This window comes from Paramormyrops kingsleyae, chromosome 2, assembly GCF_048594095.1.
Source record: "Paramormyrops kingsleyae isolate MSU_618 chromosome 2, PKINGS_0.4, whole genome shotgun sequence".
Classification (NCBI taxonomy): Eukaryota; Metazoa; Chordata; class Actinopteri; order Osteoglossiformes; family Mormyridae; genus Paramormyrops; species Paramormyrops kingsleyae.
This window is the reverse complement of record NC_132798.1, coordinates 9,720,308-9,746,763: the sequence shown is the minus strand read 5'-3', so window position 1 is coordinate 9,746,763 and position 26,456 is coordinate 9,720,308. Positions and strand designations below refer to the sequence as shown.

Here is a 26,456-nt window from a genome sequence, read left to right as displayed (position 1 = left end):
ATAAGCAGGTCAGAACATGGATGGATGTGTTATCCATGGCACCATGTTTATATCAAAACCAGTTATTTATATTGTCTTAATGAAACTGACATTCACGATTCTATGTGTATATTCGTATGAATATAGCTTCCCTAAATCTTTATTCTAGAATCAATGCAAAACCAAGAAGAAATGCCAAGGAATTGCAGAGGTCCGTTTTACAGAAGAATTATGTTTAAAAATTATATCGCTGTTTTTCAGAAGAAATCAAAATTCTATAAAAACACAAGTCAAATGTATTGTCCATGCTTGGTTCTAATATCAGAGATTAAGGTTGGATTGGCGTTGAAATGAAAGGCATTGAGGTTCTAATTAGAACCACAAAAGGAACAACAATTTCATTTTTTATTTGAGAATACCAAAGTATTGACCACTTTCCTGATATCAGCGTTCCCTTATATAAGCCTAGGTAAGCTCAAGGCAGAGCTCCTCAAAACAGTTCAGCGGTTTCCTAGCAACATATCCGGTCTCTGATAATTGTGTAGAAAAGTGTCCAGGAATCTCCAATGAAGCAATTGCCACTCAACTCATTTCCTGCAGGACTTAGGTAAACACAACACTGTGGGTTTTGTGTTGGTTTTTAGCATGAATAGTTAGAATCAGATTATAGTGTCCTAATTAGTCAGAACTAGATTCCTCACTCATGTTCATGAAATAAACACGAGACAGGTGACTGTCATACAAATGCTGAAAATAATAAAACTTCCAAATGTAAACCATTATTATTTATAGCCATGTTACACACACTGTAAATGAGATCTCTTCCTTAATATTACTGATTCTGCAACCAGTAGTATTGCATGCCGTTGATAATAGGCAGATTGAAGATGGTTAAAGTTCACAAAGATAAAGAAAGATAAAGAAAACCATAATGATATTATGCAATCCAAAGCATTACATTATTAATCCTTTCCCACGCAGAGTCTAGTGCAGGGCACAGACAGACACACACACACAAGCTACGGTACCTATATCTTTTTGGGGACTATCCATTCATTTTTATGGGCATAACCGTAATACCAAGTATGGCAACCTTAGCCATAAGTAACCAAATAAAATACAATACTTGTGACTTTTTTGGTTTATTTTTATTGCACTCATTCAGTTTCAGTCAAAATAACAGGTTTCTGTCATAGTTGGTCCCCACAATGTAATTCATACATGCCCACACAAAAAGGTGTTACTTCATTTAACTGGATGTTTTTGGGCTGTGAGGGGAAACTAGGGTACCTTTGCACACAAGGATGGAGAACACAAGCTCCTCCTGCCACCTGAGCCACAATGCCCTCCATTAACCCTTAGGTCTTCAGGCTCTTGTACCATCTATATAAACTGAGCATGTCAGCCCTGTAAACTGAGGCTGCTGAAGCCTCTTCCTCACAGGCTGCATCTGTGACATGTTGGCTATTTTGTTCGTTGTGCACAGCACCCAGTAAAACAAACACACCTAATTCAAGGTGTTCTATTACCTGTTTCCCTGTGTAGGTTCATTTATGGTTTAGTTCACAGTGTGTTTCCCCTTAATTCTCACCTCTCGTAGCCTTTGTTGTTGTTTTTTTATATATTTGTTCTCAGTGTGTTTGGTTAGTTCTGTTCTTAATAAACCCAGCTATCCCAGGATCATCACTTTATTCTGCCCACACCATACCCCAAGTTCATAACAGGTATTTCTGCATTTTTTCAGCAGTTATTAAACTGTGTAAATATGTACAACTTTTTTTATGATGGAAGAATAAGTAAAGGTGATTTTAAAATATGTTCCTCCCCCCCAATATTTTGGACTCACTGATACTCTGTGTAATGGCTGGATAAGGAGTGCAGGAGCTCCAAGTTTAATTCTAGAGTTGTAGTCCACAGACAGGCAAAGGGTCAAAAAGCAGGTAGAAGTAAATGAATCCAAATAAATCTGAATCGTCCAAAAACGTTGTCCAGATACAGATGGAGGTCAATAACAGGAATTGAAGGCAAGTAACCAAATCCCAAACGCTCAGTAAACAAGAAGAAACCCAGGAGAGCAAGTGGGGGTCACCAGCCTAAAGCAGATCATGGAACAACCACTTGGAATGGTGTAGCACTCAATACTCCATAAACGGACCACTGAAACCAGGACCCTTTAATCTATGCCTGACTGATCCAGTTGATGATTTACAGATGTGTCTAATATTGAGGGAAGGTGGAGTAGGGAGGCATGGCTGGGTGTGGCTGGGTGGGTGCTTGGCTAGTACAGGTGTGACACCCTGTTCTGGTTACGCAGTTATGGAGAAAGCCCTCGATCAACTCAGTGGACTGCAAACAAAGATATAGGCGCACTTTGTGGTCCATAAAAGCAGTTTCCATAACTTCTTATTGACTGAGAAGTCACAGTGCCGTGCAGCCTCCCCCAGGAAGAAGAGAGCACAAGTAGCAGATGCATTGGACAGGATGTGATACACATACAGCTTTCAGCGCCGCCCAACACAGCTGAACGTGGTGAAGAGGCCTTGGGCACCCCTCAGAGGCCAACATGGATAACGGACACATTGATGGACTTTGTCTTCATTCTTACAATTCCAGCATATACCTCCCTTTTAGCAAGCATGTCCACTCTTTTCTGTTTTCAGTGATGTTAGTACAGGGGGTGGGGGGGGGGGGGGGGGGGGGCAGCCAGTTGACCTTGGACCCCCAGATGTCTTTTTTCTTCCTACTTGGGAGTTTTTGGCTCCTCTCCTCCGTTGTCTTCTGGCTTTCTTCTTTCTTTGTTCAGTTTCTTTCCTTCGTCCTTTCCCGTTCTGTATCTCCCTCTACTTATGGTGTATGTATCACGACACAACCCTGTAAAGCGCTTTGGGAGAACGTTGTTGTGAAAGGCGCTATATAAAAATAAACTGAATTGCATTGAATTCAAAAGGATGAACCGGATGCTCATTTTTCTTAATCATAATTAACTCCTCCAGTAATCCAGGTCACCAGGTCAATGAGAGCAGAAACATTTCATTGACTAAGAGCACACTGCTCGAGTGAAAAGCAGCTTCCCAAAGCAGCGTGTGACCTCTGCTGTCTCAATGGCTGCAAAGTGTCTCTCTTTTTTTTAGCTTTGTCATCAAAGCTTTTGCTTTATTTAGTTTCTCATTTGCTTTTTTTTCCAGATACACAGGATACACACTGATGGCACAAAGAGACAAATAAACAGCCACATCGGATGGCAAAAAAAAATGTTAAAAAATGCTTAAAAAAAATCACTTGAGCGCGTGTGTTTGTTTCTAGTCATGCATATATTACATTTTGGGGACCAAATGCCCCCTCAAGGTGATGAAAACCTGTACTTTTGACCTGGGGATATTATTTCAGTCCACACTGGGGAAACTCCATTTCATAAAAATCTGTGACTGCAATCAAAAAGCTGAAAATGCCAGAAGTCTTACATTTTGTTTGGTTTTGTGATGCCCAGCTCGTCCGATCCTCCTGTGTGCCACGCCCCCTCATTTACCCCGATTGTTATCAGCTGTTTTGTGTTATTTCTGACTGGTCCTGTGTATTTCAGTCCGCGTTCGAGTATGTTTCCCTAGGTCTGTCATTGAAGTCTATTCACGTCTGATTGTGTCGTGCTGCTTGTTCCATGTCCCTGCTTCGTTTCCCCATTAAATCCCATGTTACCTGATCCTTTGTATTCCTCTCCTGCTTCACCGCTCTGTGCATTGCGATCGGTCACGACAGGTTTCTTAAGTTTAAGGTTAGGGCTGGGTTGGGGTTAAGGTTGTCATAGTTAGGATTAGGGTTATGCCTGTAGAAATGAATGGAGAGTCCCCATAAAGATATATGTATATACTTAATCTCAGCGTGTGTGTGTGTGTGTGTGTGTGTGTGTCTTAAAACGTAGTGTTTTCTATGGAAACTTTAGGACTTGAGGAGCAGTAGGAAGGTTTCAAGAAATTGCCCACTGTGATTTAAGTGAGGCTGTGTTTTCATGTAATGCTCAGCATGTCAGTAAGCACAGATATTTTCTGCCTTATTTCCTGTTGCAGCTCCTAATGTGCTGCCAGTTATGTTATCTCAGGTTATTCAGTGGCCTCATCTTCACCAACTTCCAGAAATAGGCTCCACACCCCTCCCCCATCTTCCTTCTCTGGATTTTTTTTTTCTACAGCTGGTCTGATTGTTTTGGAATGGTTAGAGCAACATTAAAACTGAAATAAACATACCCTACTGCATAGCTATAATTATGAACGTGATACATTGTATTACAGTAACACTGTAGTTAAATGTTGGCTGATCGGGACATTGCAGAAAATATGAAACACTTGTAACAAGAATCACATGTTTAATGTTTTACACAGTTTATGAGATATAGGATTAAAACTAGATACTTAATAAATAAATTGATTCAATTTGCCTTTTAAAGACTTTGTTTTATATAAGATGCATTCTTTGTTGTTTGTTGATTGTTTGATATTGTTTAAATTCTGATTGAGTTGCTGTTGTTGTGTTTGAGCAAAATCAGCAGGACACTAACTTAACAATAATGTTGTGGTTCAACCTACCTGATCCTGAGATGCAAATTACAGTTGCACAAGAGCCCATCCCTCTGTTCCTGTCACTCATGGACACCATGGCTCCGACAAAGCGAGGAATGCGGAGATGTGACTGTATTTGGAAAGTTCTGGATCATTGTAGGGACAAGCTGCAGGCGGCATGGCTTTGCCCCACCCCCTAACGTACACACACGAGAAGATTCTCACTCGCCTTTCTAGAACCTGCTCGTCTTGGGCTGTTCATACAGCTGTCAGCTACTCTCTCCTCCCCCAAGACACTTGGGAGGTCAGACACTTTGTAGTGAAACTGTCAGCTGTTATGCCAATTCCATAATTAGCCCTGTCCAGGGTCAAACCAATATTCAAAGGGGTGACCAGTTTTTTAATGCAGTCATGGAGATACCAAAACTAAATAATGTGAGTGTCTTACATTTGGTATACAAAGTCTGTTGTCTGGTGATATTGATTTTAGCTGATTCACTTGTGCTTTTAAAATGTGTGGTCCTTTTTTTATGACCAATGACCCCGGGGGTCTGAATCCCTCCCACCCTCTGGGAGCTTGTAGTGACTCCTGCCAGCATTCTGGCTCTTATCCAACTCATTGAGATATATATGGAGTATGGTAGCTAGTCACAGTGGGACAAGTTCAGTACCGTAACAGTTACTGAGAAGAGAACTTGAAAATCACTACGGACTAGAGGTGGAAGAGGACGGACACTTACACGAGCAAGGTACTGCGCGCAGCAATGCTTTACATGTGTTTCACATGAAGGTGGTGGAGTCTGATGTAGGATGCTGTGTTTGTGTGTTATCCTGGGGAACGAGGGGACACCAGTGCTATACACATGTCAGTCCTTGTCAGTGGCAAGAGGCCACAGGGCCACAAAGCAATGCCCAAATAAGGCAAAAGACAAGGGCCTTTAAGGTTTGATAGACCATGTGCTGAGCCATTTGGTGAAGGGATTTGGGGTGAAGCGCATACCACAGAGCAGAAAGGTAGGTCTGAGACTTTTTGCAATGCAGTGAATATTTTTTTCTCATTACGATGTATTGATTTTACATAACAGAGCTGTTTGGGCTAATGCTGACTTTGTCATTCATTCTTGCGTTAAATGAACTGAAGTGAAATCTCGACACGGCTAAAATATGGAAACTAAAAAAACTAAAAAAAAAATGAATAATGGATTAAAAATATACCTGTCTTTTGTTCTAGGGTAGTATTACACCTGGGTACAGTTATGTTTTATTTATACAGTTATGTTTTATTTACGTACATTTCTGGTCTAACATTCAATGACAGTATGCTACTATTTTAACTTGTACTAATTATTTTATACCTTGTACCTAATCATAAGTGTGCGTCCACCATCCAATTAATGTACACCAAGAGGAACATGTGATGGCTTTGAGCCAATAACCTCCCGTTCCTGTTGCAGATGGAGGACCCGGTGCAGCTTAAAGATGAAGGAAACAAACACTTCCAGGAAAATGAGATTGACAAGGCGATCGAGTGCTACACCAAGGCCATCAAGAGCTGCAAAGACAAAAAGCTGCTGGCAGTGATTCACCGGAACAGATCAGCCTGCTACCTGAAAAAGGTGACAAGCAACAAACATTGCTTATTTATTTTTAATACGGCAACCAGTTTTGCTTTTTTCTACTGCTTTGAACTTCACATTGCTCCGAGCCTTATGTGATATTAACATTAGTTTCAAATCTATATTATTTCAGTGAGTCCTATAAATTGTAGCCTTAGATTAATTTAAAGTTTGCCATATTGTATTGTTGACTGTATAAATGTATGTATTGGATGGTGCAGTATTCCTGGGTGTATGGGAAGTGTCATTTTTTTAATAGTGCGTATTATAAATTGAAGCAATTAACTTTAAATTTAATTAAGTAAACATCCCGGGTGAATTTTTAATTGAATTTTAAATTATGTGCACGTCTCAGCTGGGTGTTACACGTCACATTTAATCTCTCATTTGACATTCCGCTGGCTAATTTGCTATTGAATGATCACCGTGCTTATTCATTAAGGGAAGTCCTACGCTGGTGCATCCATTGGGGGGGGACTTTCAGGGGCACAGACACAAGTCTTCGTGCAGCTCTCTTCTTTTGGTTTGATGCTCGTTTATTTGTTTTCCACCACAGGAAAATTACACTCAGGCCGCCTCAGATGCTTCTAGAGGTATGTTTCACCACAGAAAATAAATCCAGTGACCCTTAGAATGAAATCTGTGGGTTTTAAAATAAAAATATGCCAAGACTTTAATTTTGTACATGAGATCGATGCTTCATTTGGGTGATCAGATATAAGACCTTCTGTTGGATATGGTGAAAATTACCATGAATGTGAGTTATATGAATTATTCTGGTGTAAAGTTACATAGAAAATTACAGTGTTTTATGGGGCACATATAGCTTCTATATATGGAATGCATGACACTTCTCAATAACCATTTTCCTCGAGCAGCAATTGATGTGGATGCGAAGGACATCAAAGCGCTTTTCAGGAGATGCCAGGCTTACGAGAAGCTCGGCAAGCTTGACATGGCCTTCAAGGACGTCCAGAGGTGTGCCACCCTGGAGCCCAAGAATAAGACCTTCCTGGACACCCTACGAAGGCTAGGAGCAGAGATCCAGCTAAAGGTTAGCTCTCCTTTCTAGAACATTCTTCATAAAAGATTTCATAAAGGCACTGTCTACTTCAAGGTTACATTTATCAAACAAAATGGAGAAATTAGAGTAACGTAATGTTTTTTTTAATCATCTGTGATGATTTAAAATATGAATTACTTTCATAATTCTACTTATTCAAATAATTCCCAGGTAATCTGTTTGTTTAATCTCACTCTACTGATGTGACTAAATTAAGCTTGGTTTTTAAACCCGTATTCTTCTTTAACAGCTGAAGACGACATTTTCAACAGATTCCCGAGTGCAAAACATGTTTGACATTCTGCTTGATGAAGAAATGGAAAAAGATAAGATAGAAAAGGTTGGAAAGAATTTTTTTTTTAATATTTAATGCCACCATACCATCATGAACTCTCACCCTTATAGGGTAAATAACATTGTGCGATTCATTGCCTTTATAGGCTGCAAACAACCTGATAGTGCTGGCAAGGGAAGATGCAGGGGCAGAGAGAATCTTCCAGAACAACGGTATCCCACTGCTCATGAAGCTGATCGAAACCGGAAAACCTGAGATGATTCTGGCTGCGGTCCGGACCCTGTCAGGAATGTGTACGGGACACAAGGCCAGGGTGAGTGAGCAGAGTGGAGATGTGGATCATCCACGTCTATAAAAATGACAAGTTCGTATCACATGATTGAAATATGACACAGCCACAAGCATTTCTCCTGCTGGCTTAGATATCAGCGTAAGCCTTGGAAGGGCCAGGCAAGACCCACTCTGGGTGAGATGGCAAACACAGTCATGGGATAGAGGGAAGAAGGGAAGGAATAGGGATGTTGTGGATCGGCCTGGATCGGCCTGGATGGGCCTAATGTAACTGACTAAGAGAAAAAAAGGGCTAGAATGTGGCCTTGACATGCAGATAGAGATTGTGTGTGAAGTTTGATTTCTTAAGCTTCTCCTTGAAAAACAATAAAAAGTTTAAGCTGTTGAAATGTACTTTTCCACACACAGGCAACAGCGATTATCCATATGGTTGGCATTCAGAAATTCTGCAGCATTATGGGAATCAACAATGAGGAGATCGCTCTGGCGACTTGTAACTTGTTCCAGTGTGTGTATGACTCACTTACTGGAGCGGACAACAGGGCTTATGGGAAGGAGGAGGCCATTGTCCTGGGTAGGCAAACCCAGCTTTTCTGTTGAATATTGACCAAGATGAGTAAATGGAGGCTATAGATTAACCTTCAGTGGGTACAGATTTACCACTGTATGCACAATTGCCGTTAAATAAATATAATTTGAAATATTTACATATATAATTGTGTGAAGCCGTTTCATTCAAAGATGCCAAAAATACCTTCAAAATGTGTTTTGCTACAGACACAGCCAAGGACCTGAAGAACATCCTATTGGCGCTCCTAGAGATGATAGTGAATAAGAACGTCTCAGGACACGGTCGAGATCAGGCCCTTAACCTTCTGAGCAAGAATGTGCCACGGAAGGACAAGAAAGATCCAGATCACTCGAAGACCCTGTTCACTATTGACAACGGTGAGCAAACTGCATATTTATCTTTGATTAGCTGAGTCTGATTGCCATGTAGCAAGTCAGGCTCACCCCTCACCTGCATGTCTGCTCGCCAGGTTTAAAAAAGATCCTGAAAGTTTGTGGTCAGGTCCCCGAACTGCCAGATCAGCTGCCTTTGACCGATAACACCCAGCTGATCGCCAGCGTTCTCCTCAACAAGCTGTATGATAACCTGCGTTGTGACCCAGAGAGGGACAACTTCCGGGATGTGTGTGACGAGTACATTAAGTAAGAGCCTCACTCTCAGCTCTATATTCTCTTACGTCTCAAAACCCAATAAACTACCATTTTCCCATCCCTCCACCCATCTGTATAGTGTAGGGTCATGTAGGGGGGGGGGGGGGGGGCGGGATCTGGGGCCTTTCCAAGGGTGTAAAGGTCACAAGGCAGCAGTACATCCTGAATGGGATGGCAGTATTAAAAATATCATATGAATATTTTTGTTTTCCTTGCCAAAAAGACATTTTTTTCAAAATACGGCCACCACTGTCAGGTCCTCCCTTAGATGAATTGAACATTCGTCATGCATTTACATATTTAATCTTTCTCTTGTGTGCACCCTGTCTGTTTTCAGAGGGAAATTTGACCCCAAAGACATGGACAAGATCATCCACGCCATCAATGCCCTGTCGGGATTGCTGCAAGGCCCCTTTGATGTGGGCAATATGTTAGTGGGACGACAGGGTGTCATGGAGATGATGGTGGCACTGTGTGGCTCAGAAAGGGAAGTGGACCAGCTGGTTGCCGTGGAGGCCCTCATCCACGCCTCCAGCAAGATGAGCCGCGCCTCCTTCATCATCAGCAATGGCGTCTCCCTACTTAAGGACATCTACAAGAAGACCAAGAATGAGAAGATCAAAATCCGATCCCTGGTGGTGAGTAAGACCCTGAGAAATTGAAGCTTGCATCTACAGGATATAATGTACGTTGCAACTGAACCTCACAGCTAAATAAGGCCAAAACAATTTTTTTCATCATTTTAGATTTACATTAATCTAAAGTCATTGTTTGCTAACAGCAAACCAATGCCCGAATGAAGCCCTTCTTAAACAGGCTTAGATATTTACAATATGGAGACCACAACAATAATACAGCCTAATAATATTGTCCTACCCAAAAAGCACCAATAGAGGGACATCAGTTGTACTGACCATACATCAGTTGTACTGACCACACACATTAAGTGGTACTGACCATACATCAGTTATGCGGAGGAACAGTTACAAAATGGTATTATCCATCCATCCATCCATCCATCAATCCATCCATCTCCTGCCGCTTTTCCGGGTCGGGTCGCGGCTTCCCTCTCCCCAACCACTTCGTCTATATATTTTTTTGTTAATCTGAACCGGTGGGTTGAGTTTTCCCATATTGTTCTGTTTTTCTTTGTCCTTTCAGGGTCTATGCAAGCTGGGGTCAGCTGGTGGTGATGATTACAGTATGAGGCAGTTTGCAGAAGGTTCCACAGAGAAACTGGCCAAACAATGCAGGAAGTGAGTCAGCTCGGTGAAACTGCTCATACAGTGTTGTTGCAAAAATAAGGTTCCAAGGCTCTTGATTTAGACAGGGGAAAACATGCTGTCATCAGTGAATTTCCTTGGTCACCTGCAGTCAGGCAACCACAGATGAATCCTTGGGGATTTTAGATTACTTTTCACTACTATACATTGATTCATGTCGTGGTGAGCCAAGAATCCCAGTCCTCTTAATTTTCTGTTTCATGAATGGATTCTCTGTCTGCATTTTAACAAAAAGTAAGCTAGCTTATACTAAAATATATCAGGGGTCATTCTTAGGCATATTTCAACAAATGTGTCTGACCTGTATGTCTTATAACATCTACATCTTGTCGGATGTGCTGACATTGGTTATGTTGTGACAGTGCTCCTTTATTTTCTGTGTTACAGATGGCTGTGTAACTCCAGCATTGATGTCCGTACCAGAAAGTGGGCAATAGAAGGTCTGGCGTATCTGACGAATGATGCCGACGTGAAGGATGACTTTGTTGAAGACGAACCAGCGTTGAGGGCTATGTTTGAGCTGTCTAAGGTGTGTTAGAAGATTCCTGCACAATTATGCAAGCAAACCGATTTGACATGTTGCTGTTTTTGTAATCAAATGAATTAACTTTAAGATATAATATATTATGCACAACAATGTAAAAGTATATAATATTTTACATGTTTCAAATATACCGTACTCAGGTATTACTAGTCATACTTGTATAAGAAACTTACCAGACAACCCAGGGTCATTAGGAATTGTTCCTCTTCTTCTGTACCCAGTCCACAGACAAGACCATCCTATATGCCGTAGCCTGTACACTAGTCAACTGCACCAACTGCTATGACAAAAAGGAGATCATTCCCGAGCTCATCCAGCTGGCCAAATTCTCTAAGCAGCACGTTCCTGAGCAGCACCCTAAGGTAATATATCTCCTGCAGCATCCCTCAACACAGTATCTCCTGCAGCATCCCTCAACACAGTATCTCCTGCAGCATCCCTCAACACAGTATCTCCTGCAGCATCCCTCAACACAGTACCTCCTGCAGCATCTCTCAACACAGTATCTCCTGCAGCATCCCTCAACACAGTATCTCCTGATTCCATTTTGAGATGTTCTCTCCAGGAGTCTCTAAAGTCACCTGGACAACTCAAACTGTTAAGGACTGGGGTCACTCCCCCTCGTTAATTCATCCCTCGTTTATTGTCCAAATCAGCCCAAATATGACCATATTGACATGGTTCTCTGGGTTACTGGGTTACTCTGTCCCATTTCCTTGGGCTATGGGAGTATTGGCGAAAAAAGACAGCAGCTCCCACAGCTTGTTAGCAGTCACAAAGAAACTTCTCACCTTCAGGACAAGAAGGACTTTGTTGTGAAGCGGGTGAAGCGGTTGTTGAAGGCAGGAGTCATCTCTGCTCTGACCTGCATGGTCAAAGTGGACAGCAGCATCCTAACTGACCAGACCAAGGAGATGCTTGCAAGGTCAGTACTAATATAGTACCCTTAGTGTCACTACTTTCAAAAAGAGTAACGCAGACTACGGAACGTATTATGAAACCGACCAGACATATTAAAATGTGAAGGCTCATTGACAACGTCAGTATGTACATTTCATAACCCACTCGTACAGCTTTGGCACAGATAATCACGTGGCCAGCCAGCATGTCTACAGTGTGTGAGCACTCACTTCAGTTTGTTACGTTCTTGTGCAGAGTGTTCCTGTCTCTGGCAGAGGACACCAAAGACCGCGGCACCATTGTCGCACAAGGAGGTGGAAAGGTGAGAGCTCAGGAAAGTGTCGCTGCCTAATGCTCAAAGCGGCATAGAAGAAACGGCTGGAGCCAAAGACTGTAGCAGACCAGAAATAATTAATCAGAATATGGTGACAAGTTGTTACTCATATTACAATCATATACTGAATAAACAATAATATATGCTAAATGTTTTCTTTTAGTGTTGAGTTAATAAGCATTTAAATTCCTGACTATATTGTATGATTATAAGCTACTTTCCTGGCTTGTAGTAATGTAGATGGATGGATATTAATATCCATCCATCCATCCATCATCTTCCGCTTGTCCGGGGTTCGGGTCGCGGGGGTAGCAGCTTCAGTAGAGGCACCCAGGCCTCCCTCTCCCCAGCTAACCCCACCAGCTCCTCGGGGGGGACACCAAGGCGTTCCCAGGCCAGCCGAGAGATATAATCCCTCCAGCGAGTCCTGGGCCTGCCTCGGGGCCTCCTCCCTGTAGGACAGGCATGGAAAACCTCCCTGGGTACCTGCCCAGGAGGCATCCGCACCAGATGTCCAAACCACCTCAACTGGCTCCTTTCGACGTGAAGAAGCAGCGGTTCTACTCCGAGGCCCTCCCGGATATCCGAACTTCTCACCCTATCCCTAAGGGAGAGCCCAGACACCCTGCGGAGAAACCTCATTTCGGCCGCTTGTATTCGCGATCTCGTTCTTTCGGTCATTACCCATAGCTCATGACCATAGGTGAGGGTAGGGACAAAGATGGACCAATAGATCGAGAGTTTGGCTTTTTGGCTCAGTTCTTTCTTAGCCACGACGGACCGGTTAAGCGCCTGCAGAACTGCAGACGCCGCTCCGATCCGTCTATCCAACTCCCGATCCCGCCTACCCTCACTCGTGAACAAGACCCCGAGATACTTAAACTCCTCCACTTGAGGCAGTACGTCTTCCCCAACCCGAAGAGGGCAAACCACCCGTTTCCGGCTGAGAACCATGGTCTCGGACTTGGAGGTGCTAATCCTCATCCCTGCCGCTTCGCACTCGGCTGCGAACCGCCCCAGTGCCTGCTGGAGATCCCCAGCAGATGAAGCCAACAGGACGACATCGTCCGCAAAAAGCAGCGAGGCAATCCTGAGGTCACCAAACTGGACACCCTCAACGCCTTGGCTGCGCCTAGAAATCCTGTCCATAAATATGATAAACAGGACCGATGACAAAGGGCAGCCCTGGCGGAGCCCAACACGCACCTGGAACACGTCCGACTTATTGCCGGCAATGCGGACCAAGCTTCTGCTCCGTTCGTACAGGGACCGGATCGCCCACAACAGTGGACCCCGGACCCCATACTCTCGAAGCACCCCCCACAGAGCACCTCGGGGAACCCGGTCGTAAGCCTTTTCCAAATCTACAAAACACATGTAGACTGGATAGGCAAACTCCCAGGCCCCCTCCAGTACCCCTGCAAGGGTATAAAGCTGGTCCAGTGTTCCACGACCAGGACGAAAACCGCATTGTTCCTCCTGAATCCGAGATTCGACTATCGATCTCACCCTCCTTTCCAGTACCCTGGAATAGACCTTCCCAGGGAGGCTGAGAAGTGTGATCCCCCTGTAGTTGGAACACACCCTCCGGTCCCCTTTCTTAAATAAGGGGACCACCACCCCAGTCTGCCAATCCAGCGGCACTGTCCCTGACCTCCACGCACTGTTGAGAAGGCGTGTCAGCCACGACAGCCCCACAACATCTAGAGCCTTCAGGTACTCCGGGCGGATCTCGTCCACCCCCGGGGCCCGGCCACCACGGAGTTGTTTAACTGCCGCGGCCACCTCAGCCTCAGTGATGGGCAAGCCCCCCCCAGCACCCTCGGGCTCTGCGCCCTCAGATGTCTCAAAGGCAGTATGCGTAGATGTATCGGAGGCAGGGTTGAGGAGGTCCTCAAAGTATTCCTTCCACCTCCGGATGATGTCCCCAGGTGAGGTCAACAGCCCCCCCCCCCCCACTATAAATAGTAGGAACCAGGAGCTGCTTCCCCCTCCTGATACTCCGTATGGTTTACCAGAACCTTTTTGAGGCCGACCGAAAGTCACTTTCCATGGCCTCACCGAACTCCTCCCACGCCCGGGTTTTTGCTTCTGCGACCGCCCGAGCCGCGTTCCGCCTGGCCCGCCGGTACCCGTCAGCTGCGTCCGGGGACCCCCGGGCTAATAATTCCCGGTAAGCCTCCTTCTTCAGCTTCACGGCCCCCCTCACCTCTGGTGTCCACCATCGGGTACGGGGGTTACCGCCACGACAGGCACCGACCACCCTGCAGCCACAGCTCCGTACGGCCGCTTCCACAATGGAGGTCCGGAACAGTGTCCATTCGGACTCAATGTCCCCTACCTCCCCCGGCATGCAGTCGGAATTCTGCCGGAGGCACGAGTTAAAGCTCCAGCGAACAGGAGCCTCTGCCAGACGTTCCCAGCAGACCCTCACTATACGCTTGGGCCTACCAGGTCTGACCGGCTTCCTCCCCCGCCACCTGAGCCAACTCATCACCAGGTGGTGATCAGTTGACAGCTCTGCCCCTCTCTTTACCCGAGTGTCCAAGACAGATGGCCGCAGATCAGTTGATACGATTATAAAATCGATCATCGACCTGTAGCCCCGGGCATGTTCGTACCATGTCCACTTATGGACACCCTTGTGCTCGAACATGGTGTTCGTTATGGACAAACCATGCATTGCACAGAAGTCCAATAACTGAACACCACTCGGATTCAGATCAGGGAGGCCGTTCCTCCCAATCACCCCCTTCCAGGTCACACTGTCATTGCCCACGTGAGCGTTGAAGTCCCCCAGCAAAACGATGGGATCCCCCCGCGGCACACCAAATAGCATACCGCTAAGGGAATCCAAGAAGGCCGGGTACTCCGAACTGACATTCGGCGCATAAGCGCAGATGACAGTCAGAGACCTATCCCCGACCCGAAGGCGCAGGGAAACAGCCCTCTCGTTCACCGGGGTAAACTCCGATGTTAATGCACCGAGCTGTGGGGCCACCAATAGCCCTACCCCAGCCCGGCGTCGCTCACCCGCCGCAACTCCAGAGTAAAAGAGCGTCCAGCCCCTCTCCAGGAGATTGGTTCCAGAGCCCAAGCTATGTGTTGAGGTGAGCCCGACTATATCTAGTCGATACCTCTCAACCTCGCGCACAAGCTCAGGCTCCTTCGCCACCAGAGAGGTGACATTCCATGTCCCGAAAGCCAGTTTTGTCAGCCGGGGATCGGACCGCCAGGGCCTCCCTTGGCCGCCACCCGATCCACAATGCACCGAACCCCTGACATTCCCCTTGCGGGTGGTGGGCCCACCTGGGGACAGTCCCGCGTGCCTCTTTCGGGCTGTGCCCGGCCGGGCCCCACGGGCCAAGGCCCGGCCACCAGGCGCTCGCCAACGGGCCCCTCCCCCAGGCCTGGCTCCAGGGTGGGGCCCCGGTGACCCTAGTCCGGGCGAGGGAAACGGGACTTTGATTGATAACTTTTTCATATATAGATATATAATATTTTTTACCAATACATTTGTCTCAGGAGGCAGTATAGAAGTTATTTTTATATATATGGTAAAATGTCGGTGATCTTCAAATGATATTTTCTTGATATTTTATCACTTATAGAGAGATTAGGAAAAACACGGTGAATCTAAAATGTGGATATACAAGCTCCCCAGAACCAAAACTGTGACTGACATGACTGCCATAGAGACGTGACAAAGACTTTTGGCACAATACAGTCACATACTTGCTAAGGTTTAAAAGTATAGAATATGCTTTTGTCACCAAAATTCTTTTCAAATACAGAAAAATCTTTATCTGTTTATGCCAACATTTAAAAACATTCTGTTCGTTTTATGCATTTCTTGACATTATCCATCACTCCACAATAACCTGTGCTTTGTGTGGATTTACACTGTGAACGTGCTGTTTAACAGCTTTTAACATAATCTCCGCAGGCACTGATTCCACTGGCCCTGGAAGGAACAGAAGTAGGCAAAACCAGAGCCGCTCACGCTCTGGCGAAGATCGCTGCCATTTCAAACCCCGAGATTGCATTTCCTGGCGAGAGGGTAAGTTTGCATCTCATCATATAGTTGTGCCTATTCCTTCCCTGAGGGATGACATGTTCTGGATATTTTACTTTTAGTTGTAGTCAATGCTGCAAATATACATGGAAATTGGTTGCAGTAAAATGTTCATAATGAGGCTGTGTATGATATGTGAAAATGTGAAAATACTTCTTTAAAGCACCGCATGTACATGTTCCCAGAAAGCTGAATGACTTTATCTCCCTTTGAATTCTTCCCTTCAATGTATGATAGATATATGAGGTGGTAAGACCCCTGGTGAGTCTTCTCAACACCGAAAAAGATGGCATGCAGAACTATGAAGCTCTCATGAGCCTCACCAACCTGGCAGCACTTAACGACAAGCTGAGGTAAGTGTACTTCCTGTGACTTTCCTTAGTACTTCCTGTGACTTTTCTTAGTACTTCCTGTGACTTTTCTTAGTACTTCCTGTGACTTTCCTTAGTACTTTCTGTGGTCTTCCTTAGTAGTTAGTAGTTCCTGTGACCTTCCTTAGTACATCCTATGACTTTCCTTAGTACTTCCTGTGACCTCAGGACTGTATATACAGTGGGTTCACATGTTACAAGAGATTAATATACCCAGTTTTAAAGTAACACCACATATTCTCAAGTATGTTTTTTAAATAACATGGCACAACTCTAAATAACACAAACAAGGCTTTTGTTCTATTACCCAGTGAGAAAAAACTTAAAATGCATGCATTTCTTCTGAGTGCAAAATTAATTGGTTCACTCAACCAGCCGTATCCACCGTGTATAGTAGATCCACAATGTATAATTATTAACCTCCTCCTCTGTGGATTACAGAATGAAAATCCTAAAGGAAAAGGCTCTTCCGGAGATTGAGAACTACATGTTTGAGGAGCATGACCAGATCAGGCAGGCAGCTACGGAGTGCATGTGCAACCTAATTGTGTGTAAAGCGGTGAGTAGTAATGAAGTTGGCTAGATTTTTATTACATCTATATACATCTTCAGCTTCAAAACCCAAGGAGAATTTGCATCTAGTTCACACTGAGCCTATATATTTGAAAACTCATTGCAAGAATTTTCTGTACTGTGTTTAAACCTTTACATCTTTACTTGATGTAAAAATAAGATGACATGGGATTGACCAAACCAAACAATTTATTAACCAAACAAGAAACCAAACAGATTATTAAAATCAAGCCAATTAAAACCTTGCATACTTAATGTGGAAAGACATCTGTTTTCAGACCATAGTACAGGCTGCTCAGGATGTTCAATGCAGGAAAACTGCATTGGTGCTTACAAAAAGACAAAAGTTCTCTATTTTTGTTTTATAAACAAAGTGGGGTTTTAGAAATGCAGCATTTGGATATGGCTTACAAGCTTTACATGTCTGTGTAGGTTCTCGGTCGTCCAGGACACGGTAATCATAAGGGCTTGAATCGAAGGCAACTGAACTCCTTTCCATAATTTCTTAACCGTTTCACCTCTCATCCGAAAGGCTTCTTCAGTTCTCAGTTCAGTGATGAGACACTTAGGGTTTTTTTTGCACGTCTGGGTGAAGCTGTGTCCTTATCATCTGCTTTTTTTGGGGGATCCCAGGTGCAGGATAAATACTTGGAAGATGGAAATGACAAGCTTAAGCTTTTGGTGTTGCTGTGCGGCGAGGATGAAGAGAAGCTTCAGATAGCTGCAGCCGGGGCTCTAGCCATGCTGACGGCCGCGCAGAAGAAGATCTGTACTAAGCTGACTCTCGTGGTACGAGCCCAGCTGCACCCCCTACGTCTGGCTGATACCATCTCACTCTACAGCTGACAAGCTAGTCACATGCCACCTTTTCTCTCCCACTTGGTGCTATATAACTGCCCCATAAGACTGTCATACCCCAAACTATTTTATCATGTATTCATCCATCCATCCATCCATCCATCCATTTTCCAAACCCCTTATCCAATAAGGATCAAGGCAACTATGCGTTCAGTGAGTTCATATAAATCATTGTAATGTAAATATTCAATAAGCAGCTCATAACAGTCACTGACACAAGTTAGAGCATTTCTGTATCGCGTGACATGATAATATTAATATTTTATGAATTGTTGTTGTGTTGCCGTCATAGACTGCCCAGTGGATGGAGATTCTACAGAGGTTGTGTCTCCATGACAACCCGGAGATACAGCAACGAGGCATCGTCACTGTCTACAACATGATGAGCGCTGATGATGAACTGGCCAAGAAGCTGATCGAGAGCGAGATGCTGGAGATCCTCACTGTTATCAGCAAGCTTGAAGACAACCCCATGAAGCAGGCAGTGATCGACGCAGCCCGTACTTGCCTGAGCAAGGGCTTGGACCTCGGTCTAATCAAACCCGTCTCCTCTTAAATTACTGAAGAGGGGGGGATTCATGAGGACTTATGGCTTTCAATACCCCTTTTTTGCGTGGCGTAGCAGCCAAAACATGGGATGCTTTTTGGAAAAATGGAAAATCAAGAAGCCTTTGAAACCTGAAGTTACAATACAAATGCTTGTAGGCCCAATTTTTCTTATATTAATGTATGAAATAGTTTTAAGGGACTGAGAGCTACTCTGACTAATATATCTGTATTAGGTACTTTTTATATTTAATGACACTGTTTCAGATCCAATGTTTTGGTTTTTTTTTTTCAAAAATACTTTTTACGCCCCGCATGAAGTTCATAACAGTGTAAAAAGCATTTTTTTAGGCTTAGATATTTTTGATGGCAGATAAAAGACCTAAAGTTGTATTTACATGTTATTTGGAACATGTAAAATGATTTTTGAACAAGTACATAAATCAAGTTTTATAAAAATATTACTATATTACCAAATATGTTAATGGTCTCCTGGTATGTATTGGTATTTAGACAGCTCAATATCACAAGTTAGTTCTTAGGTCGATGTCATGAACCAGTGATGAGACATATTTTAATATAAACTATACTGTAAGTATTCAGTATGTTAAAGAGGAAATATACATAATTTTGTTTATAATATAACCATTTTGAGTGGTTAAAATGTTTTCATCTTAACAAGTTTACTGAAAATCTCATCACTGTCATGGTTATATTTAAAAACTAATTAAATCTTAAGTTATTCACTTATTACATCAAACTAAATGAGATTAATCAAATGTCATGAAATCAACTATAAACAAAAAGATTTTGAATAAAAATATCGTATGGTTTTTCTGCCAGTACCACTCAGCATTCTGTCATTTCATTTCCCATAATGCATCTTGCAGTGATGGTTTAAATCCCTATTATTCAAATCACGGTCCTCAAGGTCTCAGCACGGCTGGTTTTCCCAAGAGCACCAGGCTTCCTTTACCTGTGAGCCACGTGTGAAGCCCTTGACCAATCAGAATCAGTAATTATTAAACTAACTACCTGGAAGAACTGAAAACAAGGCCTGGATTTGGAATCGAGGTCCAGATTTGAAGAGCCCTGGTTTAAAAGATCATGTGAGTCTTTAAATCTTTAAATATTGATTTTACTCCTCTTTTCTAATACACACAATAATCTTAATTGCTGTTATCATGTTTTATTTAGTATTTCACTGTGAAAATGGTGCCACTTTCTGTATTTAAAAATGTTTATAGCTACGCTAGTAAACCTGCTGAGTCATAATGGCCGCCTCCATTACTTCCACGTGCTGTGAAGGAATCTTTTGACAATACAGTGTTGTGCAACAGCTGCCAAAAAGAATTTGTTTACATCAGGTTAATTTTGGTGTAAAACTGTGACATCGTGTGTTAGTGTACTGATTTCAAGGCTCCAGTATTTCCAGTAACCATCCAATATGCCAATGTATTTGTTGAATACCATAATAAAGTAATTGGACTTTTGTGCTAGTATTATAATATAAGCCTAATTCCTTTTTTTCCAAATGGATAAGTAATGCAGTGACAACAACAAGGCAGCATTCTAGATAACTTACGGAAACGCTATCATTCTTTGTGTAATGCGCTAAAGTGATGCCGTTTTAGATATGACATTGCATGTTCAAACCAATTTTTTTATCAGCACCCATGACAGCTGGAAAAAATATTGGTACCCTCACACTTTTTGAAAAAGAATCAATTGTCAGTGAAATAAGTGACTGACAAAAATAATTGGCATCCACAATTCCTTATCCCATATTCTGTAGAGCAGACATTTTGCATTTGATTTATAACTTAATGTATTATTGTGAATAATAAAACTAGGGATGCACCGATCCCACTTTTTCTGTCCCGATACCAATACCAATACCAATATCTGCGCTTTGGGTATCGGCCGATAGTGAGTACCTATCCGATACCAGTGTTTAATAAGCTGCTGCCTATTGCCTCACTGCTTGGAAGAGACTGTGATCATTCTTTTACCTGTAAGGCAACATCAGACTTAACGGAAACCTTGTATACATGTGTCACGCCCGGCTTGTCCGATCCTTGTGTGTGCCACGCCCCCCTCGTTACCTCGCGCTACTTCCCAATTGGAAACACCCATGTGATGATTTATCATGTGTGACTGTAAAGGCTGGTTTATAATTCTAAGTTGAATCGACGCTGTAGGTACGACATAGCTGTGGACCCTGTCGTGGTCTGTCATACACCTCTCCTGAAATGTATCTACCTTGCAGCGACCCAGACCACCAGAGGTGTGACTGGTCTGCTTGGTAACGTTTGTTTTTTTATAAGAATGAAGACAAAATACACCCATCTATACTTACATTTGTGATTGAACCTGAAGCATTAGTTATATCTAACATTAAATAACTAAACTTATTTAATGTTTGATATAAATAATGCGTCGGTTGCATTTTCTCTCGCTTTTCCATAATTTGCGCTAAAGTTTGTTTTTGCGGTCTTTCTCTGCTAGTATTAGCAAACTCTGTGTACTTTGCACTATGGTGCGTCGTTTGATCAAATTGCTTGTGTTAATTCAGTGGCGTGCTGTCCCTTCCTCCTCTTCACACTTTAGCATAACAGACCTTACAGTCTGAAAAAATACTGCAGCTTTGAGTTTTAGCGTAATGTTGCAATTAAGTGGTATCGGTCCTTGGTATCGGGCAATTTTTACGAGTACAAGTATCAGTGTATGAGTGCAGTATCAGCCCGATACCCGATGCCGGTATCTGTGCATCCCTAAATAAAACAAATGGAAATTGCATGGCCAAAATTATTTGTGGACTAGTAAACCAAGGCTTCTGGTTGGCTATTGTGGTTACACAAGTTTTGTGAAATTCCTCATCTGGCCGAGGACGTAGTTGATAACAGTGTCTGTTTATTCTATTAGGACCACTTAGCTTTCCTTGAAAACATCATAGATGGTTGTATACAGCACAACCAAAATGTTGCCCTCTCATGTTGCACAATTCCTGTGTTGATAAAATATGGGGAGGATAGCACATGGGGTCTCCCCATGACAAGATGGGTAGTTTGACTGGAGATAGAACCAAGGATGTAACTTCAAAACAGATCTAGGCTGACCTCCAAGATCAAAGCTGTCGTGTCGTACTGTATGTGGGATGCGGAGCGGAGACAGAGGAGCGGCAGTCAGGAAATCGGGGAACACGGGGTTTAATAAAAAGGGCAGGTAAGAAAACATGCAGTGACATTACAATGACCGGACTGGAGAAACAAACTGAAACGTGGACTAAATACAGAGGATTAATGACAACAACCAGAAACAGCTGATCACACGGGGATCCCACATGAGGTTAACGAGGGGGGCATGGCACACGGAAGGAGCGGATGATCGGGGCAGGACAGGACCCCCCCCAAAGGCACACACTCTGGGCGCGGCCAAAGGGGAGCGAAGCGACGGGGACCGGGGACACAACAGCACCTGGGGAGACAAAAGCAACAACATCAACGGGGCACAGGGAACAGCACAGACACACAGAACTGGCACAAGGAGGACAACTTAAACAATAAGCTAAAAACCACGGGGAATGCGGACAAACACAAAGACACCAAAGACAGAAACGTAGAACCAGGGAACACTACAGGGGACAACGGAGGGACCACACCAGGGGGGACACCCACAGGAGGCACACAGGGACCAGAAGGGAACAAAGGCACAGAGGGATGAGGAGGAAATACAGGGGGCACAGAGGGACTAGCAGGGAACAAAGACACAGAGGGACAGGAAGGAAACACAGGGGGCACAAAAGAACCAGAATGGAGCAAAGGCATGGAGGAACAAGGAGCAAACACAGGGGGCACATAGGAACTAGAAGGGAATGACGGTGAAGCAGTGGAGGCCGCTGGAGCAGCAGGTGACCGTGAGGCTGGAGCAAGGGCTAAAGGGGACACTAGAGGTGGCGAGGAGGACAGCGAAGGAGCTGGCAGAGATGACGAGGAGGGAGGTGAAGGGGACTGTGGTGGAGGGGAGAAGGGAACCGTAGCCATGGTAGGCGGAGGCACAGCCACAGCCGGCCCAGGCAACTGATGAGCTACAGGTGGGGTACCCGCAGGCGACCTACGAGACGCCGGAGACTGGGCTGCAGCCGGCCAATGAGCTGCAGACGTGGGACCCGCAGGTGGTTGTCGAGGCGCCGGAGGCCGGGCCGCAGCCAGCTGACGAGATGCCACAGGCGACATTGAAGGCGACCGCCGAACAGAAGCCGGAAGGCCCATGGGCGACCGTCGAGCCAAGGTCAAGGGGAGCGAAGGTGAGCCAGGGAGCTGGACAGGTGGTGCCCGATCACAGCATCAGTGTCCTCTCCCTCCCCGGGAGACCGCCAGATAGGGACCCAGCCTGGACCGAGGTGAACCCCCAGACGGGTGCAAGGGTGTAGTCAGGGTGATCCCCGAGGGGTCCCACTCAAGCTCCTCCTCCAGCTCCATTACGGAGGGAGGAATGGCTCCTTGGGAGCGGGCACCGGAGCAGAGACCTCTGGCGTGGGGACCTCAGGTGCCGGAGCAGGGACCTCGGGGGCCGGGCCAGGAACCTTGGGTGAGGCCGCTGCAGGAGGCGCTGGGCCAGGAACCTTGGGCGGCGGCACAGTAGGAACTACGGGCGCTGCAGGGACCTCGGGCGGTGGAGGCGCAGGAACCTCCGGGGGCGCAGCCAAAGCCACCGAGTCTGGGGCCACGGGAAACAGAGCAGGACCTGGAGCCACGGGGCCAGATTCTGAACCACAGGAACCATGGGGGGCGAAGCAATAACCACGGAGAGCTGAGCAGGAACCACAGGGAGCTGAGCAGGGACCACAGGCAGCTGAGCATCCACCGCCCACACAGGAACCTCTGGGGGCAGAGCTAGAGCCGCCGGGTCGGTACCCACTGGGGACAGAGCTGGAGCCGCCGGGTCAGGGACCACAGGGGGTGCTGCAGGCACCGCCAGCACTGGAACCACGGGGGGCGCTGCAGGTACCGCCGGCACTGGAACCACAGGGGGCGCTGCAGGTACTGCCGGCACTAGAACCACGGGGGGTATGGCTGGGGTTTGCACCTTGGCAGCGGGTGCTGCCCATTTAAGGAACTTAGGGACCAGCGGAATGGCATCCCCAATGAACCTGGCCCCTTTAACGGCCAGGTGCGTCCCAAAAAACGGGCGAACTGCCAGCGCGGGCAGAAAAGCGGAAGGCAGAAGAGCTTCGGGTGTCTGCTCGGGCGGGGCTATGGTGGCAGGCCTGAACATCACAGGATCCAGAATCGGGAGGGGTTCCTCCCGACACGCTGCAGGGCAGGCAACGGAGACAGGGACAGCCCCTAAGAAGACTGTGGCCACCAGCTTCAGTTTAGCCTCAGCCATCACGTCTCTCAGCTGCCGCAGGTTGTCACGCACCTCTTCCACGAGGTGTGGGTCCTTAGACGGGTAAATCCTTCCCAGGATGTCCCCGGAGCAAGCAGCCAGGGCGTGAGCCACGGGGTCCTCCTGAACCTTGGGCTGATTCAGCCAGTAAATTACCTCATTTACAAGGTCAATGTATTCCGCCTTGCTGAGTTGTGGCATCTTGTTTGCGAGTCCGGTCATTCTGTCGTGTCGTATGTGGGACGCGGAGCGGAGACAGAGGAGCGGCAGTCAGGAAATCGGGGAACACGAGATTTAATAAAAAGGGCAGGCAAGAAAACATGCAGTGACATTACAATGACTGGACTGGAGAAACAAACTGAAACGTGGACTAAATACAGAGGATTAATTACAACAACCAGAAACAGCTGATCACACGGGGATCCCACACGAGGTTAACGAGGGGGGCGTGGCACACGGAAGGAGTGGATGATCGGGGCAGGACAAAAGCACAGTTACAAATTATAACAGCAGTTGTTGTCTGAATGAAAGTGGGCTCCATGGTGGAGGACCCCACTTTTTAAAGATGGACACAAGAATGCCTGACTGGAGTTTGCTAAAATGCATGCTGAGAAGCAACAGTCCTTCTGAGAATATTCTATGAAACATAATTAGAGGTTTTTGGTAAAACAAATCAGCTCCATGTTCACAGAAGACAGAACAATGCTTTCAAACAGAAGAACACCATCCCTACAGTGAAACATTAGGGAGGCTCGGTATGTTATGGTGTTACAGTGCTGCCTCTGGCATCTAGTGCCTTAGTTGGATCTGTGCAGGGCACAATGCAATCGGAGGATTATCAATGTATTCTGGAGTGAAACATATTGCCCAGTGTGAGAAATCTGTCTCAGTTGCAGGTCATGGGACCGAAAGCAGGACAATGACCCAAAACATACATCTAAGACAGGGGTGGCCAATCTTATCTGAAAAGGGCGTATGTACTGTAGGCTTTTGGGATGACCAATAGGTTAGCTGTTCAAACCCAGGTGTGAGAGCTCTTCAGCCAATCTTCATCCAGCATAGGGACTGGCATAATTAGTAATTGCAGCAAAAAACAGAATATACAGCAGCCCTTTCTGGATAAGACTGCCCCCCCCCCCCCCCCGATCTAAGAGCACCCATGAATGGTTGAAAACACTAGACTGTTCTGGAGTGGCGGGCTTTGAGTCCTGGCCTGAATCCAGGTGAACATCTATGGAAAAAGCTGGAACTTGCAGCCGGAACCCATCAACCCTAAAAGAACTGTAGCAGTTTGCTCCATAAAAGAAGGTCAAATGACCTGTTCAGAAGTGCAGAAGTCTCATTCAGAGCTACAGAAAGTGCTTGATTGCAGTTACTGTATCAAGGGTGTGCTATAAAATACTAGGTTGGGGTCCAACTAATTTTGTCTACATTTTAGTTTGTTTATGTCAAGTCATAAATCAGAGCAAAATGTCTGCTCTATGCATGGAATATGGAATAAAGTTAGTTTTACGTTCGTCAGTTTAATTTTATTTCAATTGTAATTCATCTTCAAAAAGTGGGTATTTTCTGTTCTTGGGGGCTAGAGGAGGGAACAGGAGTCTGTGGCTTGGCTTCAGGAACACTATTTGGCAATAGCTTTACTGACACTGACCTGAGCCCCAGCTAGTAGCTGCCATTTCTCTTTCACTGGCCTTGTGCTCCACCTAGTGGTCTTCATGGGTATACGCACATTTATATGCATATATGTTCCTAACATAATGCATATACTACAGGAGGGTACCAATATTTTGACAGTATCTGTATATATCAGTTACAAAATAAGGCTTGGTCTCAAAGTGAATGAAGTGTTAATTATTCCAAAATGGGCTAGACCAGGGATCAGCAACCTTTTTAAAACAAAGAGCCATTTTATCCCAAATGTCTGACCCAAGATTTACAAAGAGCTGCTGGGTAGAGAAGAGGGTTTGAGATATGATTTTTAATGCTATATGGGTATATATGCATTTAACTCCAGAAGAAAAGAGCGTCCAGCCCCTCTCCAGGAGATTGGTTCCAGAACCCACACTATGCGTTGAGGTGAGCCCGACTATATCTAGTCGGTATCTCTCAACCTCACGCACAAGCTCAGGCTCCTTCCCCACCAGAGAGGTGACATTTCATGTCCCGAAAGCCAGTTTTGTCAGCCGGGGATCGGACCACCAGGGCCTCCCTTGGCCGCCACCCGATCCACATCGCACCAAACCCATGACATTCCCCTTGCGGGTGGTGGGCCCACCTGGGGACAGTCCCACGTGCCTCTTTCGGGCTGGGCCTGGCCGGGCTCCACTGGCCAAGGCCCGGCCACCAGACGCTCACCAACAGACCCCTCCCCCAGGCCTGGCTCCAGGGTGGGGCCCCGGTGACCCTAGTCTGGGCGAGGGAAACGGGACTTTGATAGACTTCTCTGCCATAGGGGTTTTGTTGGATTGCTCTTTGTCTGGCCCCTCCCCTGGGACCTTTTTGCCTTGGGAGACCCTACCAGGGGCTATTGCCCCCGACAACATAGCCCCCAGGGTCACTGAGG

At 45.4% G+C, this 26,456-nt stretch overlaps 2 protein-coding genes across 2 annotated transcripts in view; one reads left to right on the top strand and one right to left on the bottom strand.

Annotated features, from left to right (window-relative positions):
• Positions 1–4,821, bottom strand: part of pip5k1bb (phosphatidylinositol-4-phosphate 5-kinase, type I, beta b) — a 44,069-nt gene extending 39,248 nt beyond the window's left edge. Inside the window, exon 1 of the mRNA XM_023803301.2 lies at positions 4,557–4,821. The gene's annotated coding sequence lies outside the window, so the exon portion shown is untranslated. The remainder of the gene's footprint in view (positions 1–4,556) is intronic.
• A 348-nt stretch (positions 4,822–5,169) lies between these two features.
• Positions 5,170–19,344, top strand: unc45b (unc-45 myosin chaperone B). Its single transcript, XM_023803183.2, has 20 exons — positions 5,170–5,278; positions 5,984–6,145; positions 6,702–6,738; positions 7,024–7,199; positions 7,459–7,548; positions 7,649–7,816; positions 8,203–8,368; positions 8,572–8,742; positions 8,835–9,006; positions 9,353–9,653; positions 10,177–10,271; positions 10,686–10,827; positions 11,064–11,204; positions 11,640–11,767; positions 11,998–12,064; positions 16,023–16,136; positions 16,389–16,504; positions 16,964–17,081; positions 17,729–17,884; positions 18,246–19,344. Exons 2-20 carry the CDS (start codon positions 5,984–5,986, stop codon positions 18,507–18,509), a joined length of 2,784 nt encoding a protein of 927 aa, XP_023658951.1. The 5' UTR covers positions 5,170–5,278; the 3' UTR covers positions 18,510–19,344.
• The last annotated feature ends 7,112 nt before the right edge of the window (positions 19,345–26,456 follow it).

Excerpts from the sequence above, each read along its gene's own strand:
- unc45b (XM_023803183.2), top strand. The coding sequence starts at position 5,984 with ATGGAGGACCCGGTGCAGCTTAAAGATGAAGGAAACAAACACTTCCAG. Across the intron at positions 7,200-7,458 it reads GAGCAGAGATCCAGCTAAAG|CTGAAGACGACATTTTCAAC; the intron begins GTTAGCTCTCCT and ends CTTCTTTAACAG. Across the intron at positions 9,007-9,352 it reads GTGTGTGACGAGTACATTAA|AGGGAAATTTGACCCCAAAG; the intron begins GTAAGAGCCTCA and ends GTCTGTTTTCAG.